At 37.1% G+C, this 26,114-nt stretch overlaps 2 protein-coding genes across 4 annotated transcripts in view; both read right to left on the reverse strand.

The window, feature by feature from the left end:
* Positions 1 to 26,114, reverse strand: part of LOC140755745 (protein-L-histidine N-pros-methyltransferase) — a 79,603-nt gene that overhangs the window by 39,734 nt on the left and 13,755 nt on the right. For all 3 annotated transcript variants that reach the window (XM_073091057.1, XM_073091056.1, XM_073091054.1), the window contains one exon: positions 11,965 to 12,155. In XM_073091057.1, the coding sequence (XP_072947158.1) occupies positions 11,965 to 12,155 (191 nt within the window). The remainder of the gene's footprint in view (positions 1 to 11,964; positions 12,156 to 26,114) is intronic.
* LOC140756134 (uncharacterized) lies at positions 18,321 to 19,640 on the reverse strand. The gene has a single exon (XM_073091572.1). The coding sequence runs from the start codon at positions 19,500 to 19,502 to the stop codon at positions 18,321 to 18,323; it is 1,182 nt and encodes a 393-aa protein (XP_072947673.1). The 5' UTR covers positions 19,503 to 19,640.

The following is a 26,114-nucleotide window of genomic DNA, read 5'->3' on the forward strand; positions in this document are numbered from 1 at the left end:
CAAGTACGTTTTAATAAAATTTATCAAAGAAACGTTCGATCTGATTGATTTCTCGTTGTCGTGTACAAAAACTATCTTAGTCTGACTTATTTTGAATGTTAAGTGTATCGGAGGTACCTAACGGTTGTACGTTAATTTATTTAGTTCGATGTACCTAAACTAATATACTTTGTTACTGTATTTTTTACTGAAACGATCTATTTATTGAAAAATGAGATGTTTTTTGTGTAGATCTAATATAATAATCGAGTATCAGGGTAAAAAAATCTAACAAAAAATTAACAAGTAAAGATACCTTGCTCGATATCAAAATAAGGAAAAGCACTACATTTTGTCTAAATAAATACGTGTACGTGATTTTTGAGTAATGGTCAGTAATGATAATTTTAATTATAAAAAAAATATCATTTGGCAAATCAAAAAAGTATTTCAATTCATTTATTAAATTGTTGGTGAATCTAGTAAATTTCAAAAAACTCTATCTTGTACGAGATTAATTATAATATAAACTACAAGAAGAAACGTAATGGATTAAAAAAGAAAAACTCAAAGCAGGAGGATACAGCGGGGATAGTGGTACTCGAGGACAGCATAATTGCACCACCGCCATTATGTGCGGTGTCGCGAATGTGACATTATCATTATACGAACTTTTTAAGTAATTCCAGCAAACGAGCAAGTAGACCACATGGAGTTAAGTGGTCACTGTCGCCTATGAACATGTGTATTCGAAAATGGAGGAGGAGCCCTATTTGAGGTTATAGATACGTGTTGTCCTAAGGGATAAGTTAGAAAGCTCCACATTACTCTACATATCGCTCCACAATACTACAAAGAATTGTCAAGATCAATAGATTCATAAGTTACGACTTTTTTATGTTTCACGATGTTAGTTGTTAGATTTAGTTTTTGTTGAATACATTTTATAAAACATATTTTTAAAATGAAAGCATTAGGAAAACCATTCGGGAAATCATATTTATTTTATTAGTATCCAATATGTTAAGCTATAAGTTATTTATTTTGAATAATTCTGTAAAACCTATAACATTACTTCTATATTGTTAATTAAGAAGCATAGAGCAGCTAGGACTGAGTGGTCTAATGTCCGGTGTCGTGTCACACATACCGTGTCACCCATCACGTGAACCTGCTAGCCGCAATGCCTTGTACCTTATTATCCACGATGCGGCTTACAGCTGCGATACCGTGTTGGATGTACTTTCATACGCTTTCCCCAACTTTTGGAAAATGTTTAGGGATCTTGAGCAAAAGTCAAAAACTTGCTTATATAACCGCACGGACGGATAGTGCATTTCATATAACGTTTCAGACATGGACCGTGAAAAAACAAGATCATATCATTCTTTATAATGTGTATGGACATATTTATATCAACCGAAGCGGTCAACGTGTTACCGACCATGTCTATCAATATTTTGATATCGGTCTCTATCAAAATATTGTATAGAAAAATAAGATTTTGTCTCACACTATACGATCAATGTCTGTAGATACAAATGGGGTTTTGATAGTTGTTTAGTACTCGACGCATGCCGCAAGCCGCAAGCCGCAAGCCGGAGCCGCATAGCACATTGTTCGAACTGCGTTTACACCTATTTGCGGTGATGGCCAGCCCTTTATTGTTAAATTTATGATTCCAACGCGCTTGCCACTGCCACTTAGTTGTAATACAACGTTGTTAGCGCTTACGAGTTAAGGTGGATCGGCGATACTCTTTTTTCTTCGTCATCCAGGTCATTACAAGCGCGGTAACGTAAGTGCGCCGCGGCCGCAACTGAGATGTTATAGCTAAGTAGTCTAACTATATCTAGTTATAGTAACCATTAGCGTCATCGGTAGTTTTTCATAAATTCCACCTGGATACTTTAACAGTGGCGATATAATTATGGAAGGAAAATAATTAGAGCGGGAATTCAAACTTGTAAGTACTGATTATCAGACTGAAGGAAAAAACGAGTATGTAGTTCATCTGATGGTAATTGTTCACTGCCGCCCATAAATATGGGTAACCAACTTCACACAAATCAGGAATTCTAGCTGAAGGCAACGGACGCCTCATGTGTAAGTCGGGCAGCATACAGCACACTTAACCGAAACACATGAACTGCTCCATGTTAGAAATAGATATGGTGGTGGTACCCTCCTGGTCGGCCATACCGGTTTTATCACCACTCATATTTTGAGAAAGATAAGTATGAATGTCTTAAATGTAAATGTGAGATTAGAGACGCAATCCAAGAAACAAGCATAGCCATGCATCAATATAATGATGGCAGAGAATCATTTTTTATAATGGAAACAGCAGTGGACTTCTTCCAACATCAAACGAGACGTACGCTTTCATTACGCGCCGAAATAAATCAAAATAATACCAGCGCAAAAGATAGCGAATGGAAAATCATCCCATCCCCGCGCGGGTGATTTACGCCAGTAATTTTCCGGACGGTTACGAAAGTAACCTGCGATTTTTCTCCGTGCACACACGTAATTAGATAATTTTCATGGATTTCCCTCCTTCTTTTCTCCTTACGTGCGGATTACGCCAATTTGCGATGACTTGCAACATTACGTTTCGCATTTGTATTCGTTTTTCAATAACAGTGACTGATAAGGTCGAGGTGATTTGTCTCGCTCCGTTGTTGCTAAATTAAGAATTTCACTAAAATAATACCTACAATAATCGAGCGATAAGGCGCACTCTAACCGTTGATTAATTAACAATCGATCAAATTTCCGTCGTCACTCCGGGTTGTTCTCGCGCTTAAGTTTTTAATAAATTCGAGGACAGACGGCTAAACCCGACCGGACCAAAAAATACTAAGCCAGGGCGCGCTCGGCCAAAAAAACGACAGATTTTAATTTATAAGAGACAGGACAAACGATTAATAATTTATTTGTATCCTCGTTTCTTGCACGAGGGGATCGGAGCGTTAAAAACAACCGTTAAAACCGTGGACTTTGTATAGCTCGCGCTTAGCCCGAAATGCCAATTGCGGGTAGACACACGTATACAGCGAGCCGGAATGTCGCTTTAAAAAAGCCCGCAAATAAATAAATCGCGTCGCACGCACCGACCGCGCAAAAAAACGTCCACCATATTCGATTCTTTAATGTGATTTTAAAAAAATAGAAGCAAGAGAAGGCTGGCTTCGATTGAAAATGAATGAGGGCGAACGCGATAGTGGAAATTAGCATTGAGGTAGGATTCAGGAGCGGTCTTTGTGCGATCATATCGAGGTGTATTCTTTGCGCTTTTTACGGCGGCGACGCGCTCGGCGCGTCTTTTCAGTCCTTATTACGATCCTGTCGCCTTTTTGTTGCAAATAATTACGGTCGCGCTCCACAATCACGTGTCGATAAATTTTTGGAATCGTCAGATTCGAAGCCCAGCCCGGATAGGCCGAAAAACGCCTTGATATATGGCAAAAGCTCGGGGTGCACAAAACACCCATACATACGTAAATGGAGGTTTGAGGATCCATAAATAACAATTGAATTATTTTAGATCTTCATTATTTATCAATGGACAATGGACTTTTTTAAAATATTCCAAGTTCTGCGGTTTCTCGTGATAAAATAGATGGATAATATTGCATAGCACAGGTGTGTGCATTAAGAGTAATTTATGGTTGCAGCAGTGCGTCTAACATTCTAGTAATAACTGCGAGAATTGCTATTAAGCTAGCGTCCCATATTTCCCATAATACCTACTTACGAAAAAAAAATCGAATTCGTTATCATTATTTTACAGTTTAATGTCAAATCGCGAAAGACATTGGCTGTTTGAAGTAGGAAAACAAGCAGCCGCTGTTATACATTAAATCGTGGTCATAATCATTAGAACAATGCTCAGAGCAACGCGTACGCCCTTAACCGGGAAGAATGTTATTTATTTATTGAACAGTGGAACCCGGTGTGGTCCTATACCGCGGCGGTCGCCACTCTTCAAGCGGGCAGCGATGGCTCGATAGTGCGCCATTAGCGCCGAGCCTCGCGCCGGCGTCCAATTGTGCGCTTAGATATCGCATACAAATGTCGATCGGCTCTCGCGACTGCCTCCGCCCGCACCGGCTCATCTGCATTCAATTCCATTGTTGCCTTATTACTGAATACTGTATGTAATCGCTCATTGATGAAGCCCCAAAACGATTCGGACTCTGCTACTCCTTATTTTACAGTACTAAGATTCGCTTGTTAATTGCCTTTATAAAATTACTCTATGTTCAATTGAATGCTGTGAATCATGCGGCTGGGTGTCGTTTTGTGTAGCGAAACGGCTGGTAGATATTTGAATATCATTGTTAATGGAATCTGCACCATTGCCTTGCAGGTTCTGCTTGTACTATCATCGGTTCAGTCGGCTGAAGCTTATGAAGTATAACCACGACTACAGAAGAATAATGCACATTATCAGAAATATAGCTACACATGCTAAAGTGTAGGTTAAGTAATTAAAACACTTATATGCTACCTTTTCCACACTCAAGAGCTACACTTTAACATGTTTTGCGTACCAGCAGCCATATGGACGGGATGCGACAAAACCTATTTCACAACACCTTTCCTTCGTTAAGACGAACGACGCAAAAAATAAATTAATTGTGACACATATTTATACATACCTATAAAACAAAACAATTTCAGCTTTAAATAAAATAATGAAACAATAAAGGAACTGACGACATAAGATCATGAATATGTAAATAACTACTTAATTACTTTTTATTGCAAGTTATATTATTTTAACATTCAAGATGCATCGATAACATCTTAAAGGAGTTTAATTGAAAATAAATAATTCATCCTACGTGCAATAAAAATTAACAATCATCATATATGTGGTACACGAATGTATTGTCGAGAAGTATATCTCATTAAATTGTACAAAATGAGCAATACGTAGTTCTCGTAGAAAATAACACCACCTTATATAGAGTTAGGCTAGCGTCCCACCTGATACGAGAGATATTTTAAAGTTAATGTCAATTGCATATATGTAATTGTTTGAAAAACAAAAAGGAGTGAATTAAAAACGTGGTAATTTATTAAAGAAAAACAATAATTATAGAATAGATGTTCTCTGTGGAGCCTGTAAGTGTGTAAGTCATGTTTATAATTAAACATACGGTGAAGTATGTAAATATACTAAATATTAAAGGACATTGTCGTTTAAAACTATCACAGACACTAGAGTAAAATTTTATAAAGGTTTCCTTAGATACTTGGCTATTTCACGGATACCGTACACTAAGAACGAGCATGCATACCGTAAATTGTCGGATTAATACAATTCCTGCTATTAATCCAGTAAATTTCAGAAATTCAAGAAAAGTCCCACATCGATTGGAGTATAGTGAATATGAACATACATATGAATTTGAACAGCCTTAATAAGCGACATAATGTGGTGACATACTTTCCGTATGTATAAATAGAAATACATACCTATTTCCGATTCCGGTTTCACGTTCGCTTATTACGCATACTTGAACTTCTTTTTCCGGATTATCGTTCGCAAATTACTCGCTGGCGCAGTGAGACCAGTGCCTAACGGGTAATTATACGCATTTCTGCATGATTGACCCGCGCAATTCGAGGTCGAAGTAATTAAAGTGTCCAATGGCAATCAACTTGGGGCTTAACATAAGACCTTTATGCGTGAATTTGCATTCATTATGTGACGCTGTTATCTCTTTGTTTTATATCGAGTACATTAAAAAGACACGGCGTATGCGATTGATGAGTTTTTTAAATCGGTCAAGAGTAACTTGATATTACTTATACGGGTTTAAAAATAAATTGTGTGTTAAAACATCTTTCCACACGCATCTCTATAATGAGCTCGTAACATTTCATTATGATATTATTTGAACGATATTAAATAAGTAATTAACTGATATGACTGGATAAAAGCAATACATGATTTTTATTTTTCTTCATTTTTATTATAATTATTACAATGTACCTGTCCAGCATGGTGTGAAAGAAGGTAAAATAACTATTAAATTATTTTACGTAGTCTAATGTAAATATTGTTATCAGCAGTTGCAAACTAGTATGTAGTCCACCTGACGTATGTGACTGATGTGACGGTATGGACATCTGTATCAACCAACTCCGTATGCACCAGGGCTCTATCTGTAGCCGATCACAGTTGCCACTCTTGAGGACTTTGGTAGCCTCATATGTAAATATAAAGATAATAATTAATCCAAACCTCAATAGTTCTAAACAAAATCACGGATTAAATTAACAAAACACTAATAGATTCTACGAAGCGTCTCTACCGACTCTACATCCACCTTCACTCCACTTACCTAAGCGAGTACAGTGATAATCGGAGCATTGTTGACGGGGGCAGAATTAACCGACTCTACACGCAGTAATTTGTACCCGCTTGATTGAGTGGCCATAAAGCGGTGGCCACAATTGCCACTGTCATCGACCCAGCTGCTCGATACCTACATGTGAAGTATTAATAGCGGTATGAAGGTCGGTGATCGCCTTTGATTGCTATGACTGGTATTAAGCCTGTCCATGTGTTATGTAGATTGCAGATTATTCTAGGACATATATGCGTGAGTGTTTGTTAAACCTAACGCAAACAGTAATTGATATTATGATACTTGAGGATTCGTTTAGTGTAATAGTCACCTGACCGACCTGACGTAATGATTGGCTACGGGTTTGATTCTGGGATAGAAAAATGTCTAAATGCTTTATTTACGTAAAAATTGTTATTAATGAATTTAAACGATAACTTCCATTACTTATATTTTCTAAGATGTCTGAGGTTCAAATCCCAGGATTTGATTTTTCAGTTATCTGCAAATTAGTAGCGAACTTGTCAAGCGCGGTGGACTATAACCTAAACCCTTTTGACTTTGAGAGGAGATCCGTGAATAGTAGTGGACGAATAATGTACTGACGACGAATAAAGGATTGACGACGGATATCACAAAACTTTTGCAAGAATATAGTCCACCTGATGATAAGTATTCACTACTACCTCCGAACACTGTCAATTTAATACCAACACAAAATAAAATAAACCGTATAGCTAATTGGTCAGGAGGTGTCATAAAAGGTTGCCTTGAGACATCAGTCAACGAACTCGATAAATGCAAGAAAAATAATGGATACTTAGCATCTGACAAAAGTCTATAGATTGATTGATTGACCGGCCTTAATGAACGATCATTAATTGACGCGGAATTTCTTGTTTCTTTTCAACATTTGTTCGAGATGCTACATTGTAAATAAGTCCTGTTCTATATTAATTTATTTTTTTTAAAACTACAGAAATACTATAAAACAAAAACCCGAAACACGACCCCGAAACCCGAAAACATAGCTTAAGGTGGGTACAGACTGCTGTAACGTAACATGCAGTGAAAGAATTTACGTCCACATTGTCGCGCCCACCTTTATGTTATTCTATATTATTTTACGAATCCAACGACACCTTATATATTAAAATCCATGATGCCGTTTAGGCTACAAGGGGTGCAAAAAAACATACTTGTACTCTCGAAAAACATTACTTTTCACATTCGGATAATAAACTCATTAAAATAATATATCAGGTTTACCTAAATAGTATCATTCAAACTGATTTCGCTGTAGTGTGGTGAATGTAATATTGTAACATTTACATAAATCTCGATATCGATATTTGATGTCGATTTTATGTGATAATGATTATACTTCGTCACTGCGTTACTGGACATCGCTGCTGAATTTAACTGCCACTTCATAGGAATAACCTTTAAGTCTTCCAAACCAGACGCCCAGCGTGGTCGGTTATGGCATTATCCCAACAGTGTGACAGCGATAGAATAATTTTAGGAATTAAAATCATGTATCGATACAAATGACTTTATTCTCCTACTTCACAGACTTATAAAGGAAAAAAATTGGATAATTTTCCTTGCTTGTTAAAATATGAGTAAATTTACATTTTTGGGAGGTCACAAACTACTTATTACAAATATTATTCATTATGTATGGATGTCACAAGTCATGATCGACTTGCATTCAATTCGCCAATTGATTTGGGCGGTTTATTGGTTGGTGTCAATGAGCTCGTCTGCGAATGTGTTGATTGAAATGCGTTGTTTAATTTAAAATAATTACAGCTTTAAATAAGAACAGATACTCATATCTTATATCTGGGTGGTATTATTAAAGAGAAATAATATGATTTATGTTATGTGTATATGTGTGTGTGCGTGAAGGCTTGAATGTATGCAGGTTGTTATATGTGATTGTCATATGTTCACGTGTGTATTGAACTAGTAATGTAATGTCTGTTATTGTATTTTTAACCGACTTCAAAAAAAGGAGTTATTCGATTTTTATTTGTGTAGGTAGTAGGTATATAAGTTTATATGATATGATTATATGACTGTGATTTTCTTAAAAACGATATGGTAGTGGGTTTCTTTATTTGTATAAAAGAAGAATCCTGATAACATATTACCAAATGTAGAAATTAGACTGAGAAACTTTTTTTTAAATATATTTAAGCAGTAAAGGACCGTTCCATAATGTTAGTGGTAACTGTCGCCATAATTATTTATTCAATACAAAATATCATGCTTGACAGCACAAATAATATTTAAAAAAGTCGACTATATAAAGACGAGATTAATTTACGTTTGAACAATATCGATAATCTATATATTGCAACTGGAACATCCCTAAACCGAACTGTCAAATACAAAATAGCATGCTTGACAGCACAAATTATATTTAAAAAATCGACTATATAAAGACGAGTTTAATTTACGTTTGAATAATATCGATAATCGATATATTGCATTACATCACTAAACCAAACTGTCAAATAGGAAATGATATAGTGTACGCAGCGCTAGTAAACTAAACAGTAAAACTACTCCCAATGCATTGCATTAACAACACGAAAACAAACGTCGAGATTTCAATTAAAATTCATTGACAATAGATTAGTTTGAATACCGGAAAAGTCAATAATTCGAACTGAGCGTTTATTGAGTCATTTATCCTAACTACGGGCTCTATGATTAATATCCCGGATATTTTGCTTAAGGGCGAGCTAGAAACGATATTAACATTTCCTGTAGAATTGATTTTAGGTATGTTCAATAGAAATATAATCATAGAAAGTTATTCTATTAAATATCTTAAGTAACATAAAATAAGGTAAATATCATACTGTTGTGTTAATTAAGTGCGAAAGTTGTTTTAAGGCATCTAATATAAAAAGTTAAACCACGTCAGTCATGGTTGAGAGTTGGATGGGTGACCGCAAGTATAATTTTTTAAATACGATTCCGTAACTTTAGCTGTCAGTAACGGTTCATATGATTTGATAATTTAAGTTAAATTTCGACTGTGATCTAATGGAAGGTTTGAAAACATCCACCTCGAGCTAACCACTGATTGTACTTCCACCTATCCAAACTTAACCAGCATGGTAGGTACTATACTTCAGGTCTATCGCAGTAATGGAGGACCGTACTAGCTGCTTAGTGCGTCATAGAAATGGTCACAGGCGTCGTTAATTAGTCAATTTAGTAGCGTTTAAACTTGTATTTGAAACGAACGCTACAGACGATTAGTCCAATATAAGCTTAACATTGTAAGCTATAACGGACACTTTGAAAGGCTAAACTGCCATTCAGAAATATTTCTGAACTACGAAGTAAACCTCGTCAATATTTTATTACATAGAACTATTTCTGGGACCTTTTAGTTTATAAATATAAATTATTGGCTTAGAATTTGGGTAAACATCTATTAGCGAGGGTACCGACTAAAAGCCGTCATGAGTAACCTTTGCAAAGGAAATCGGCAATGTGTTTATTACTCGTAGCTTTAAGGGCTCTGATTACCTCGTTATATTTTAAATTCATATATCAGAAACTATACAGATATGAAAGGTGGTTAGAGGGTAGGCACCACTGCTGCCTAGTACTGATGTAAAGCAATCTTGCAATTCGATGGAAGGGTGTGGAATTGTGGATGCCAGCTAACTTATATAAGTAGTTACTATCTAAGATCTCAAGAGAGTCAACACATCTGTGATCTGCTTGAGGTACAACTATATGGGGTTGGTTACAGATGTCAATGGGCGGTGATGACCACTTACATCAGATAATCTGCATGTTTGTGTTACTACTATGTTATAAAAAAATGTTTCGTTATAGGTATTAACAAATAAGGATAATATTTATTCTATTTATTTTACTAAGAACACCTAATTGAGAACGCGTCCTTAGCTTCATAGTACATAGTCCAGTCGCATTTACGTCACAATCGATAGACCGGCACCGGCCGGTATGATACAATGTGAGTGTTGTCATCTGACATTAGCGTACGTAAAGCGGATCGCGGCGCGGGACTTTGGTCGTCGGCTACCAAGTGATAAATAACGCGTAATTGAGCGACGGAAACAGCCAATGAGTAAATCTCGTCCGTCAATTTATTTAAATTATTTATTAGTGGCCCGCCATAGACACCCGCCGCGATCGCTTTCAGAGCCGTTCACAGAGCGCCGGACGCGGCCAGTGTTGCTAGGCGAGACATCGATATCGATATAAGGAAATACTTTCCTTTGTCACTATATATAATTATCAACCAATTTGTGTAAATCTGACAGGATCTTTCAGGATGAGCTACCTATAATCTACTTCTGTATCCTGTAATTTTGTTTCTTATAATAAGCCTGGACACAAACACATCTGCAGTAAATACATTAAAGATTAGTTGTGTATGCATAACTGTTATCACTGAAATGCTAGCGATGTCATAGATCATGCATGTAGAATAATTGTAGTAGTAATATTATAGTATCACGGATTTTGTAAATTAAAGAAAACAATGATGTAATTGCTTTCGTGACGTCTATACAATTTACTTATGAAAAGATTACTTTTAACATCAACAAATATCATCAAGTAATGCAGAACTACAAGTTTACATGAGGTCTCAAGTCATGAAGGAAATGATGAACGTACAATATAAAAGTGCCGGTGATAAAGGCTAAAGCATTTTCATTTAAATTGTCCATAGCAAAAACTGCGGAAAGATTCAAGTAAGCGATACTGTCAGCTGACACGAAACATTTTCTATTAGCCGCGAGTGGCGATTTTATCGACATGCGGGATTGCATTTATCGACGGGCACATCACTAGAGACGACTCGAATTAGTTAATTTGTGCAGATACGACACAATGGACGAGGAAATAATATACTCACATGTAGCTACCGGGAGATTGTAATTGGCGTAATTGGACGAATCTGGACGCACTTAATAATGGCCCATTGTCGTGATTCAAACGGCAATTCAGCGTTTGTGAAAGAAATGATTCATTAGTTTAAAATTAAAGGTTCACATGTGTTATTTGTGCGAAAGTTTCAATGATAATGAGATGGGCGCGTCGACTTAGAATTAAGGTTATTCTCACGGTGATACCTATGTATATGTTTGCCGTTTGTCCTAAGAAAGTGCATCTTTTATACCATTACATAATAAAAAATAAATGCTCACATTTATCTAATGTTAATCATTATTATCTGCAGATTTTGTGCATATCGGAGCTAACTGCGGATAAACTTCTAGAATTCTTAAGGAAATGGGTGAACAGTAGATTCACACGGACAATAAAAATAAAAAGCCCACGGTTGGAAATTTCGAAGTCAAAAATTGATTCAGATTAATTATTACTAACTGGCGATTATCTTCAAGAATAGCATCTGTGATCTATCTTAGGTACGATTATGAATGCTAATTCATACAGTTAGGGTTGATTACAGATGTGCATTGGGATAATATCAGGTAGATCTAATGACCATTTGCTAATTAAAGTTTAATAATTTTTAATATTTGCAATTTACTTTATTTACTTTTGTAGGAGTGTTGTGCTTGTTTAACTAAAAAAAAATGGCACTCACCCATTGATATCCGTGACGGACCAGAAGTGCTTGAGGACAGCTTTCGCCAGCAGGTACCAGATCTGGGTCCAGACCCAGGTGGACTTGTCGATGGAGGAGGACAGGAACTCCTTGGTCTCTTCATCTGGATCTAATTGGACGAACTTCTGTTTCAGCTCGGGGATCACACGGCTCTCTTCAACGCGGTACCACTGGAACAATACAATCAGTTTATTATGTGAAGTTGTTTCTGCCCCAGTTATAAGGATGATTTGAAGATTTTTAAGGCCTTATGGTTCGAAAGCACCACCACTACACTTACTTCTACTTATTAAAGCAGCGTTGATGGCTTGTGTGTTACAATTTTAAGGGTATGGTGAAGGAGGCATACTTGTGTGAGGTGCTCTAACTTAGATCTTCAGACCTGAGACGGAGATGCACTTGCGGCCGAAAATCTAATTGTTTCTCGGATTGATAACAGATGTCCATGGGCTGCAGTAGACACTTACCATCAGGTTGTCTCCATGATTGTTTGTTACTTCTATATAAAAAATAAGAGACCTTAGCAGAGGGACGTAAAAAGATTTACTGCCATAAGAGTTACTTTAATTGTTCCTTCAAGAGAATAGTTAAGCGTTCTTGTTAACAAGAGACAAAGGATAGCAGACTCTTGATAGCATGCAATACAAGTCGTTAATTAATACTTGTAATGTAAATTGGAAAACGTTATTATATGCCTATAAATAATTAACTTTATTAAATGCAACATAAGTAGGTGCAAACATAGGTTCGAAAGACCTCTTTTATACTATCGATATTAATAGTGAAACACAAATTTTGGACATCATCTATACATATTGAGTAGTATCCATCGTTCAAGTTATATCACTAGATCGAAACGTCATTTTACGGTCTCCTTTCCTAGATTACTCAGTGGACTTGTCAAAGACAGGAGCATAGCATACGCGTCTAGCGCTAGCAATAAAAGCGCTATTATAACATTATGCGTATCATTAAAACGCAATTGTAAATCGATGTTTAACAACTGTGGAACACAAGATTTTAATGAAAGTTCATAAAAAGAGTAATGGAGTGCAAATAAGAGAGTGGAAATAGTATGGAAGGAGCGTGTAGCCCGTCACCCGTTGTGTGTTTAAGTCCCCGACGCGGGCCCACAAAGGGCAACGCGGCGGCTGTTAATTTCACGCTGCCTCGAATTAACATTTCTTTACGCCACAGAATAATAACGAATTAAAAAAAACTTCTCGCCTCTACATGTAACGTAATGACGGCGGGCGGCGGCGGGCGAGACGACGCGAACTCATCAAGCCAACTTAATTAATGCCCGATCTGTCTTTGTATTAAAATCGAAGAGCGGCGCGGCGCGAGAAAAAACTGACAAGCTGGACCAGCAGCCTTTGCACTAATAAGGACCTTCGTAATGTTTACTGCTACCAATAGAATATAAATTAATGGGACGCTGCTATACCAGCAGAATGTCAATAAACAATAATGATTAATATCTTAACTCATGAAGTCATAACGTCAGTGTCAGTGCGGGCATCTTGGATCCGAGCGGTTTCTTATTAAGCTTGTATGTATTCAAAGCGAATTTTTGTTTCATAATTGATTAAAGCTACCATTCATTAGTTTCCTGCTTATAAGAACGTTTCTTTTCGCTCGTATAGTACAAGCATACTTATTTGTCTTGATTAGATTATCTCACCAATAAAATAATAATTTTAATAAGTATCTTAACCAAATATTTCAATACCTAGAAGCTTTGTGATAAATCCAGAAAATAAATTCTGGTTAGGCAAGCAGAGTAGGCACTTTATCAAACTAACATTAGAAATGATGGTGTATAAAATCGATATCTAGAACATTTTTACGACTTACCGCTAAAAAGTATCGTAAAAACCTGAGGGAAATAAATATTTAGTACCCACCGAATACTGATAGCGAATCACGTTGGTGATTATGCAATGCACCGTCTTTACATTTAAAATAACCTGCATTGGAACTACGGGATCCGCTGTGGCGAATTCTCCAGACTGAATACAAATCGTGGAAAATTTCTGAATGACGGACTTGTTGGTAACATGCTAATGTTTAGGGATTACTTGTGAGTCGGTAATAAATTGCTTGCATAAAACATTAATGTGTCACAAGCGGGTCTCTCCACATGAAGATTAGAAGCTCTGTATATGATTGTTAGAATGATCGAGCATTGTTGATTTAGCATCAAAAAATATTTAGCGTTTTCGGAAAATTTAAACATTGTCGTCGTAACAGATACTACGGCTCTTATTTATAAAATAACATAATGTAAAGTTATAAGACGCAAGTGGTTCGAATGTTACAAATACCTTCCGCGTTGTTGTTTTTCAACAATATGTAGACTAGAGGCACCCGGTTCGTTTATTTATGAGACTCATATTTAGGATTCAATTTCAGCTCGTGTAAAGCTAGATCTGCATGAATAACAATTTCCTCATTTTAAAAATCTACCTGTTAAGGAAGACAAATCGAGAATGATTTATTGAATTCTACGAGCTATCGAGGTCGAGGGGTTTTTGTTTATTTTACAATGTTTATGTGGGTTACCGATTTTCGCATAATGGTCATCGGGTCAGATGGTAATAAAAGGTTTAATTGTGCCTTTGTATGTGTTCTCTCTCGTCACTCGGCCAGTCATTTTCAATACGATCATTATCCTCAGTTGACTCGTTAGCGCGCGGGTCAACGGAGGTGCATCCATGGAACGAATGGAGGGATGCAGATCCTTTATCCGGCGGTCGTTCGCCTCTCAGCTAATGAATCAAAGACCTGTGCGAGCATATTGTCAATACGGAGCGTAATATTAACGTTGGACGCGCTTTGCTCGCACAATGCTAGATTAATTTCCATTTAAACGTGTGAAATAAATGGCAGAGCGCTCGCTTGAAGGCAACGCTGGCCGGTGACGTATTGTGAGTTGTGACTTCCAAGCTTCAGTCTGTGCGCGCTGAATAGCTGTCGTTGAAAGCGTCGACACAATTTGTCGTGTCACGTTATTATTGATAGGACTAGCTCTTATTGAATGAGTTACGTTCTCGGCGTGAAGAAATTTTAATAATCTAATATTCAATGGTCTTTTTATATGGACCCGCACTCAAATTAGTAGGATTTCCATCGTTTTGTTTGACCTTTAAGAACATGAATGCATAATGTCTTATCTGAAGGATAACCGAATTTAATTGTTTACTTACATGAAATATGTAGTTAATAAAGCGACTGTTCTTTACCAGTATGATTAGATTAGCTTCAAACTATTTAGTATAGTGATCTTACGACGAAACTTTGGACAAACTGTGTAAGCAAATGTTTTCCAGAACTTGAGACTCCGTGTAATTAACTCTTATTTTAAACAACATGAGAAGGTACCTAAGTTAAAATTGGAAAACTCTTAATAAAAAATATTTATTTATTTATTTATTTTATTGATCTAATTAGAACGGCCGAGGCCACTTACACTAACTAGACAGATCTAACATACTGACAACTCACAAAACTCCAAGCATACAGACATGATCAGCTTCCAGTCATCAGCAAGCACATCACAGTTCGGATAATGATCCATGAGCGCGTTCAATGTCGCAAGTGTGCGCGGAACAGGTGATTTAGCGCGCGACACAGTGCGGGAAGGCGGAACCACAAATAACTTGTGCTTTCGGCTTCGTTGATAATTGTCTGGGACAAATATTTGGCAAAGCTGATTGTGAAGTTCCTGCGCCTCAACAGCATTATGTAAAATCTTGCACATAATTTCAATTTGGTTGAGGTTTCTACGGACCTCTAAAGAATTAAACCCTAAGTGACCCAAGAGGAATTTAGTTGGGTACAGATACGGGTAATAACCGTATTCTCGTTTGTAAAGAAATCTAAGGAACGCTTTTTGCACTTTTTCCAAAAGGAGAATGTATTTGGTTTGGTGTGGGTTCCAGACACAAGCGCTTGTTTCTATTTTGCTGCGTACAAGTGCATAATAAAGAATTTTGATAACTCTATTGGAACGGAGGTCTTTTGCATTCCTGAGGACAAAGCCGAGTCGAGCGAATGAATCCTTGGCCACTGCGATCATATGCTCGTGAAAAGTCAGTCCTGGGTCGAATGTAACACCTAAGTCTTTCGTAGAGTTAGATTTATATAAAGTACTCCCATTTAAATGATAGGAAAACGAGATCGGACGCCGCAGACGTCCGAAGCTCATTGAGGTACATTTGGATGTATTAAACTCCATCCTATTCAGTAAGCTCCACTCGTTTACGGCGTCTAAATCTCGTTGAAGTGCTTCGCAATCCGACACGCAATTAATAGTATGAAAAAGCTTAAGGTCGTCAGCATAGAGAAGACATTTGGCATGGGTTAGAACCGAGGGTAAGTCATTAATCATGACAAGAAAGAGAATAGGCCCAAGTATAGAACCTTGGCTTACTCCGGAGCGGGTATGATATGGTCTAGACTTGTACAAGCCTAATTTTACGTATTGCTGACGATCTCGTAAATAGTCGGCCAAAAGACGAAGTAGTTTTGGAGCAATACCAATGGCACTGAGCTTCGACAGGAGAATGTCATTATTTACTCTGTCGAAGGCTTTTTTAAAATCAAGATAGAGGACATCCACTTGATCTCCCTGATCCAGACCTGCCGAGATGTACTCCACAAGTGTTAGGAGGTTGGTGTTAACGGATCTTTTGGGTCTAAAACCATGCTGTTCGTGCGATAAGTATGTATTAATTTGAATAGATATATTATTAAGAAGAATGTGCTCAAAGACTTTCGCAGGGGAGGACAGAATAGCAATGGGACGGTAATCTTCTAGAATAGAAGAATTTTGACGCTTCGGAATGGGAGTCACCCTAGAGACTTTCCAATGCGATGGATATATATCACTTTCCAGAGAGAGATTTAGAATATGCAGCAGAGGTGGGCACAGATGTTTTTTGGCGCCCTTAAGAAGAGCCGGGGGAATTTTGTCAGGACCCGCTGAGCTAGTTGTCTTCAGCTTATTAATACCTTTAATTACGTCTTGGGGCGTAATGTACTGGATATTAATATTATTATTGTCGGACGACCCCAAAGATGCTGCTCGAGGATCGAGGAACGGCATATCAGGAAGGAAGACACTAGAGAAAAACTGTGCTAATGATTCTGCTGCATCGAACCCAGTAATTTGAGTTTCGCCAACAGTTACAGAAGGTTCAAAACCTCCTTTAACACGAAGACTCCCAATATGTTTCCAGAAGTTCCTTGGATTTGAAACAATATCCCGCTCGACGTTATGAGCGTGCATCTCGTATGCACATTTGACGCGGGATTTTAAGTTTTCGCGTAGATCTGAGAAAGTTTTATAGATTTCCTGACATCTAGTGCGCTTCCATTCTCTATGAAGTCTGGTTTTTTTAAGAACATCTTTGATGATGTCCTTGGTGAACCATACTGGGTAGCGCACACATCTTGTACTCTGCCTCCTATGTTTAGGTATGCACATATCGAACATGGAGTACATAGTATCATAAAAATATTGAGTAGCTTGGGGAACGTTGTCTGATCCCAACACATTGTCCCAGGATTGTTGAGCAAGTAAACTGTATAGAAGAGTGTAATTGCACCTATTGAAGTTCCAATCTGTGTGGGATTCGATATTACTGGGCTCATAGAAATTACAATCATGTGTATTATTTGTCCTTACCTCTATATCAAGCGGGGGATGGTACATGTCAGGATCTACAAGACCCAGAGTAGAATCTACTAATACCTTGCGTACATTAACACTCTCATGGATCAGGACCACGTCAAGCATTCCACCATACATATTTTTTACTTCATTCTTCTCATTCAAACTACAAAAAGACATAAAATAACTAAAATAATTTTGAATATTTTGAGATGCACTGTTTAAATTGAGGTCCCCCAAAATAATTACAATACCATTCAAATTGTTTACAAAAGTTTCAACTTTACAAAACCATGATAAGTATTCTTCATCATTGGCGCTTGGTTTAATATACACAACACAAACGAAAATAGGACGTCCATGCCATGAAAAACTAGCCCATAGATCTTCACCAGCAGTTGTTTCAAACTCTGGACGGCGACGTAGCGCAATTGGGGCTCGAGCCGCGACTAGGACGCCTCCACAGGGTGTGCTTCTGTCTCTACGTAATATGTTCCAATCAACTGTAGTTAGCTCTGGATCGGGAACCGAGACGTCAAGAAGAGTTTCAGTCGCAGCAACAATGTTATGATCTGTTAGGGTTAGATTATTACGCCTCTTGGTAAGCTTAGTCTTGAGACCCCTGACATTTTGATAGAATATGTGGAGACTAGGTATTTTACAGCTTGCTTGCGTTGCTCTCCCGAGAGGAACGAAAGGGCTGGTCCGAGGTAGTTGCAGTTGAAGGGATCTTTCTGCGGGGGGTCGACTTTTTGTAATTTATCCATATCTTAAGTCGAGCATTTAGGGGCCAAGCTTCAGTCGAATAACATATGTCAAACTTTTCAATCGGGACTCCGATTTTAAATGACCTATAATTTCCCTTCGGGACCAGTTCCTCGACTGTGCATATATCCGAACCGCAAATGATGCGAAGATATTCGCGGATTTCGTTGATATTAGACTCCATATTCCATAGGTGTAGGAATCTACGCATTTGGACTGCCTTCAAAGTTGTTATATTAGGTCCAGCAGCACCCTGTAGAGAAACAGGTCTACGACTTTGTTTAGACACCTGTTTTTTAGGCACGTGTATCTTATGTCCGTCATCCGATTTCAGAGAACTAATAAGTTGGGATGCATGTGCTTGGTTATTAGTTACAGGGTCCTTAGGTATTTCTGAATGGGAAGAGTCATTTTGAGGAACAGCATAGCAGTGATTTGAAGGAAGATCGTCAAGAGTATGAGTTTTTTCTTTAATAATGGCGATGTTTTGTTCTTTAATTTGAATGCTTTGTTCGAGGTGCCGTAAACGAGCTTCTAAGTTTACAATAGTTTGGCGCATGGAGAGATTTTCGACTTTTAGGTTTTCTAGTAACATTGTTGACTCATTACGCTCTCTAGCAAACATTTCATATTGACTCTTGAGTTCCTCCTTCAATGACTGGGCTTCGCTAGAAATAGTTACACTAATCATGGATTTCAAGGTGTTTACTACGCTACTTAGCTCATTCTGTATGACTTGCTGAAAAGTAGCAATTATTTCGGCGGTTGACATATCGCAAGCGCTTCCACTTGCGATATTGGGAGGCGATATAAGAGCCTGTCTCTTTGGTCCCCTAATAGTAACATTTGAACTCAATCGAATCGGAGTATTGTCATCTCGGGGGATTTTATGACTTTTGCCGGAACATATTGGGCAAGTCCAACTCTTACAAGGGCGCCGGGTGTCGTCAGAGTTCACCAAGCAAGCGCAATGGAACGCCTTTTTACATAATGTGCACGTAAGAAAGTTTCCGCCGTCAGACTTGTTTTCACAACAGCCCCATACTAGCGATCTAGTGTTGATATTCTTGGCCATGGTGCAACTAGACCAATTAGAATTTCAGAGCTATCACTGTACGAGTCTTTTCACTGCACGCAAAATATCAAATTGAATAAAAAGTAATAATATAACACAATTTTTGTATTATAAAATTTAAAATATGTTTAAATTCATTGACATTGACATTGACAATATGGAATCAGATAGCACAGGGCTTATAAATAATAGGCGTTTCCTGCTTATTGAGGCTTTTAGGTAAATTTAACTTTAAAAACAAATAAACAATGCTACTGATAAAACCATTTTCCTAGTTCATTTCAGAGTTAAATCGACATATGTGTTGTACAAACATAGTAAGTTGGAGCTAAGCAGCGCGGGGATCCTACAGATTTGCCGTAAGCGGCTCCGGGGCTTATTTGCCGGCGCTCCATTAAAATGGGATCTTAGGGATGCAAATCGCCTGGACGTACGAGCTGTACGAGAAATGGATCACTTTAAACTTAACGTAAAGACGGTTGTGTGCGCGTAACACGTATGAAGTTTTTAAATAAATATAGATATACCTACACATAATATTTCAAGTTTTGTTTATGCATAATAATGCACATATCGATGGGCAATCACTTATAAATTGATAGTGCCTGCAAAAAAAAGTGTTTTAAGTTGCCATCAATTTTACAGATATTAAAAGTATTTTTCTTCTAGTTGTGAATGTGTCTATAAGAGCTGATCTCATAAGGCAAAACGAAACCTTTTTTAAAAATATGTACTTTTAAGTTTCTTGGATTTTTTTTACTATTTTAAAAATTAACATTAAAGATCAATAGGTATCTTGTGATGCGAAAAGTAAAAATAATTCGAAATAATTTAATAGGTATACTTGTACAATTCGCAGTATTAAATGAAACACAATAATTTCATATATGTACTTAATCAAACCGTAATTTGCTTGAGATTATTCCCTATATCCAGCAAATAGCACAGCACGCGCTAACAAAACACGATAAAACATAAATAAATTTGAAGCAACGACTCGGTTAACAGTCTGAAGAATATTTCTTAGCTTTTATATGACAATCGATTGTGTTCTCCCAAATTTATGGGCAACTAGACTTAGACCTACAGCATACTGATATTACTTGTGCATAAATAAACTGGCAATAGCTTCGGGCTTGGGTATAAATATTTTGATTGCAAGTCTCAATTAAACCTCGGTGACTTATCGCTTAAAACAATCGATTTCGATTAACACCCAACAAACCTGAGGTGAGGCATTATATCACGGTATCGTAGATTACAATCGATTTATTTATCTGTATTATTTGTGACCTGGTCAAAGAGTAAATAAATTCAGAACAGACCTACAGTATGAACAAAAGATTTGCATGTTTAAAGAATGTTCAAGTAGAAGTTAAGTAGGTGAATGTGTCAATTGAAAAAAATCTAATTGTTAATAAATAATCACGTATTTTATGTGAACCACGGAAACTGCAATAACACAGGTACCACATGCCATTATTTAACGTATTCGTACCACACTTAAAGAATACTCTATAATCTAGACCCTAAATCAAACAAGCTGGTATCTATTAGATATCTGGTATTATTTAGCATTATTTCGTAGCACAAAAGTTCTATAGGTATATCAGTAAGTCTATATATATTCCTGCTCTTTGGCATCACGAGGAGCCGGGGGCCACCGTTGCGTAATTGTTTTAAGCTCGTCTTTTAATTGTTCTATCGGGGGTTGCGATTTATGGCGCTACGTGACCTCTTGCATAACGCCGTTCGAATTCATTTGCACTATTATTTCCGTTCCACCGGACCATGGGAATGTACTTTATACAAATTTAATCAAAGAACATTCTATTTCAACATTTGGGATAATTGAATCTATTGTTTATGTTTTCGTGTTCTACAAGGCTGGTATTAAGCATGATGTAAAAAGTACAATGTTGAGAAACATCGATTAGACTGTATTTGATCATTTTATTACGTCATCAAAGTTGTATGATAAATGTAAACATTTTAGAAGTCCCAAGAAGATCATAATATTACTCTTCGTCATCAAGATCTTACAGCAGTTGAACTATTCAACCTTTTGTAGAGTAAATATAAATAAAATAAAAATGATTTATTGCATCAAAAGTAGTACATTGTTTTACAATATTGTTGGGTACCCTCTTTTGAGTACGTTAGTACCTGTAGTAGAGGGTCCCGCTCTTCCCTTATACAATACTAAGTACTACTAAATATAATTTTCCAAATATATTATAATTTAATATAATTATTTGAACAATGTTGAATTGAAGAGTAAGTAGAAGTTTGCTCTTAAACCGTACCCAAAAAGATCTAATAACATTTGGATTTATGAAGATTCATTCATATATTATTGAAATAAAAATCAAAACCTTTTAAGTTTCAATTACTAAGGTGTATCATCTGAGTGTTTTGATACAAAACTTCAAGATTTCCTGAAACATCTTTACAGTACCGAATCCAACTTAAGTGAAACTAACGTTAGAATATTGTAAGTGCGTCAGAACCGTAACATTATACTACCGAATATACCTACTAAACCTAAATATGGCATACATTTTGTAAGTCGCATGACTTCTCGACTGTAAATGAGGTGGCGAGCGGGTGTAACAGATCAACTCTGTAACATTCCATCATTAATATTAACTATGGCAGCGACAACACGATTTCATTCTGTTTATAAAGCGGGCTATTTTCATTCGACCGTCCAGCTCTAGGTCATAATTTGATATACCATATGACAGATATTAAATATAGACCTATAGAGCCGACATTAAGATTTTCATACGAAACCTTCTTTCTCGCCTAGAGATTCTCTTAGTGTTTTTCTGGGAGTACTTTATTGGCGTTAATTTTTTTTTTTAATTTAGACATCTGTAATCAACCCCAGATAGGATTAGATATTCCTACCTGAGGTCGGTCACAGATGCGCCGCTACTCCCGAGGACTAAGCTGGAACGCCTCGGAAAAGTATGTCTCCCTTACCACGCCCTTCAAAACGGAACACAACAGCGCTTAACGCTGTTGTTATAAGGCAGAAATAGGTGTGGCGGTGGTGCTGCCGGAGTCGAACCACAAAGGGTTCTACCACCTTCAAATATAATATTTTATATAGTTAAACCTAGTAATAAGGCAGATGGATCTTGAGTTATGGACACCTGCAACGCCAAGGAAGTCGCCAATTTTTCTCTGGATTTGAAAAAGCTTTTCGCACATTCTTGAAGAGCTCTCCTGGAATATCTCGGGAGCAAGTTCATTACACGAGTTGCAGGAAAAAATATGACATTTTATTTCGAAACCGCTCATTACCAATTGCTTTTATATACCTAATCGATAGCTACTATATAATTTAAATGTCTTTTTTATATAATAACAGAACACCACCTCGTTATTAGTTGTTTCCTTCGCCATTCATTAGGCCATTCTTTAATTAAATATCAAAATGGATATTGGTATCCATCAATATCGGTACTGTATCAGTTAAAGTTATCGGTGCAGTATCAATATACCTCAATGTTTAAAGTATTGGTTATCGTGTTAACCTTAGCATATCGTATCGCTGATTAAAGACGCGTACACGTCGCCAGATGATTTGAGTGGGCACGTGTCCGTAAGATTTACGAGTGTAAACTGGTTTCACATTAAGCACCAACTGGGCTGATTTGATCGTAAAATCAGTCGTTATGTCCCGAGATAATATCGTATCGTATCGTTGCCGTTTGCCACCCAAGCACTGAGCTGGTAAATTAACGCCAGGTTAACTTGGGGTCACTTGTCCTTAACAATGTAAGCACTACTGTGAGTGCGCCCTTATCTTATATTCAATTTGGAAGGTTTCAGATTTTTGATAAAAGACGGAAATGATGTTAGGTATAATTGTGTTTTTGTTTCATAAATTCATGTAATCTAGGATAATCTTGTAAAGTTTTTGTGGATACATTTTTTTCATTTATGAAATAAAAATCTCACAAAGTTATTAAGAACATGTTTGTGAGCTGCATTAAACCTTTACGTAACAGTCGATTTTGCAGCATCTTTGGGGGTTTCCAGATAAAAATTGACTACGATTATTTTATCGTACTTTTAATTTAGGTTACAAGAGATGGCATTTTTATTATGTTCTTAATAGTTACTCTTATAAGTTTATTAAATTAAAAGTACTTGTTGACAAGATCATTGCTCAAAATAAGCGAAAATCAGTAGTTCAACTTAAAAAATGGCGGTTATTTTGAAATTACGGACTATTTTCAATTACATTTATTTGTATAGAGGCATAAATTATGTTTGCTTTTTGTTGCTCTTTATTCGAGAGAATGCCGGCTTTTTTGGGTAGAAACACTTGGGCATCCGTCCGAAATTATTCAAAGGTAAAGAGCAATTAAGTGGGCTCACGCCAAGTCGATTGTGCGGGCGCGATCGCCCATCGTTCCATTGTCCGCCGAAATTAACAGTAGCGGCAAAAACGTTCCTACGGCACGAGTCGGAAACCTTTCGTGAATTAAAATAGCTATCCAATTGTTTTCGTCTTTTTTTCGTGGAGGAGCGAGCTTCGTAGCACCTGATGTTAGGAGAGTGCACACTGCTGAAAGTACCTAATTGTAATTAGAATCTCAATTACAATTATTTGAAGCAGTATGCACTTCGAGTCTCAGTAGAAAGTTTTGTCAGAATTACAGATCATGTGTACCTACACATAGTTTTAGACGAGTTATTTAATGGGATTTTTTGCGAAACCTTCTGCAATGGGAGGCTTATGCCCAGCAGCAGCTATAGACACTGTTAGGATTTGATTCCAATTTAGAAATATGTCATGTATAAATGCATTACTTAGAACGGTGTAAGATTAAAATATTTGTTACTGAAAACAACTTCTATTTGACGAATGCAATGCATGCAAATGCTATGCAAAGAGTACTTAATATATATTTCGACAAAATTTCTCATATCTGACATTTACTTACAAATCAGTTGTCACTTATACACTACTTAAGTAAAGGAAACAAATAGAAGGACACAGAATAAATCAAGATTGATATGTGTAACGAATTCGAATGTAGAATATTTTCAGAATGTTATTTTGTCCGATTTTAAGACGCACTACGTTTTTTACCGTGATCCCATCTAGCCTACTTTACATTCAGCCTTGACTGCCAGTGTCGTTGAGTTGTTGTGATTCATTTACGATTATTACCTTTCTAGAAAACGTTTTGTTTTAGATTAACGTTAAAACTGTTGTGCAAAAAGATTTAAAGAAAACATTATTCAATCAACTTGATAGTATATTTTAAGAAAGAGCGAATCTGTTGGAAAAACAAGCAGCATTCATTACGTAACAAAGAATAAAATCCGGCGAATGTAACGTTACAAATTTGGCCAGATATGGCCGGAACACGGCGACATCGGGCGTCAGGAGGCAATCGAACAGTGGCCGTTGATTGAATTGATTGAAAAAGAAATGGAGAGGGGCGCGAGGCCGCAGCCTCATCCGACGGTATTTTTATAGCCTGTCCACGTCCCACAACGCGCGGGCGACACATTCCCGACGAGGCTACGTTTTTGCACCGCAACTTTCATTAGACACCGCTCACACTCAGCGCGCCGCACCGACGCGTTTCCTTTTAATAAATGAGTTATGCGTTTATATCCAAGATGGCTGCCGTTTTATCCGGCTCGGGTGTCAAGAATGCCCGATGAGGAGCACTTTTTTGAGGTATCCCGGAGTAATACCTAGGCTTTACTTTTTGCATGTGCAATGCCGATGCATATGTAGAGCTTGATTAAGCAAGATTGTTGCTGTAAGCTTTGATACTCGACTTCGGGGTTCTGATGACGTCATAAAGGTTGTAGTAGTTATGTTTTTAAATGCACATGCGACGTGAAGATTTGAGCATGAGTCACCATGCTGTCAACAGGTTTCATATGCTCCTACGTCACAGAATGCAGTGATTCAAGTGATTTATGAATTTGAGACGAAACATTACTTATCCAACTTATTTAAGTAAATAATTTACAATAAAAAGTGTACCTTTGCCACGCTTTAAGGGATGTTATGCTAATTCCTATGCTTACCTCACGACACTGTAAAACATTTCACCATCAGATATGTCAAGTATTGTTTAAATAAGAAGCGTTAACAGCTCCTTAAATAAATATATACGAATCAACTAAGATACCCTGGCGGACGGGCTCGTTTTTTTGCCAAGATTTATATTCCGAGACTCTTAGGAAATAAAATAATCACAGCGGCATCGATTTGCATACAATGGTAAAATAATTTTACGCGCGTTTCGCCGCGCTTAATTCTACTTTTTATTTGATTTTTCTGCGGCCTATCTATGAATCAAACTGCTCTCCGAGTGGCTATTTAAGTGTTAACATTTTAACAAAATTCACGCATATCTATATCTCTTTGTGGGTAACGAGCGTCTCCGCGGGACTCCGTCGGTCTCTCCGCACGGCTTATCGATTTCTATGCAAAATCTTTAAATATTTTGGCGTAAAAATTACAAATGTTAAGCTTTATAAAGCTACGTATAAAATCGAATTCAAAACGGTTCAGAATGTGATTTAAAATGACTTTGAATAAAGCTATTTTTTTATAGTGAATTG

Source organism: Epargyreus clarus, unplaced genomic scaffold (genome assembly GCF_041222505.1).
Source record: "Epargyreus clarus isolate Ecla_fem2 unplaced genomic scaffold, WU_Ecla_fem_2.2 ptg000034l, whole genome shotgun sequence".
NCBI lineage: Eukaryota > Metazoa > Arthropoda > Insecta > Lepidoptera > Hesperiidae > Epargyreus > Epargyreus clarus.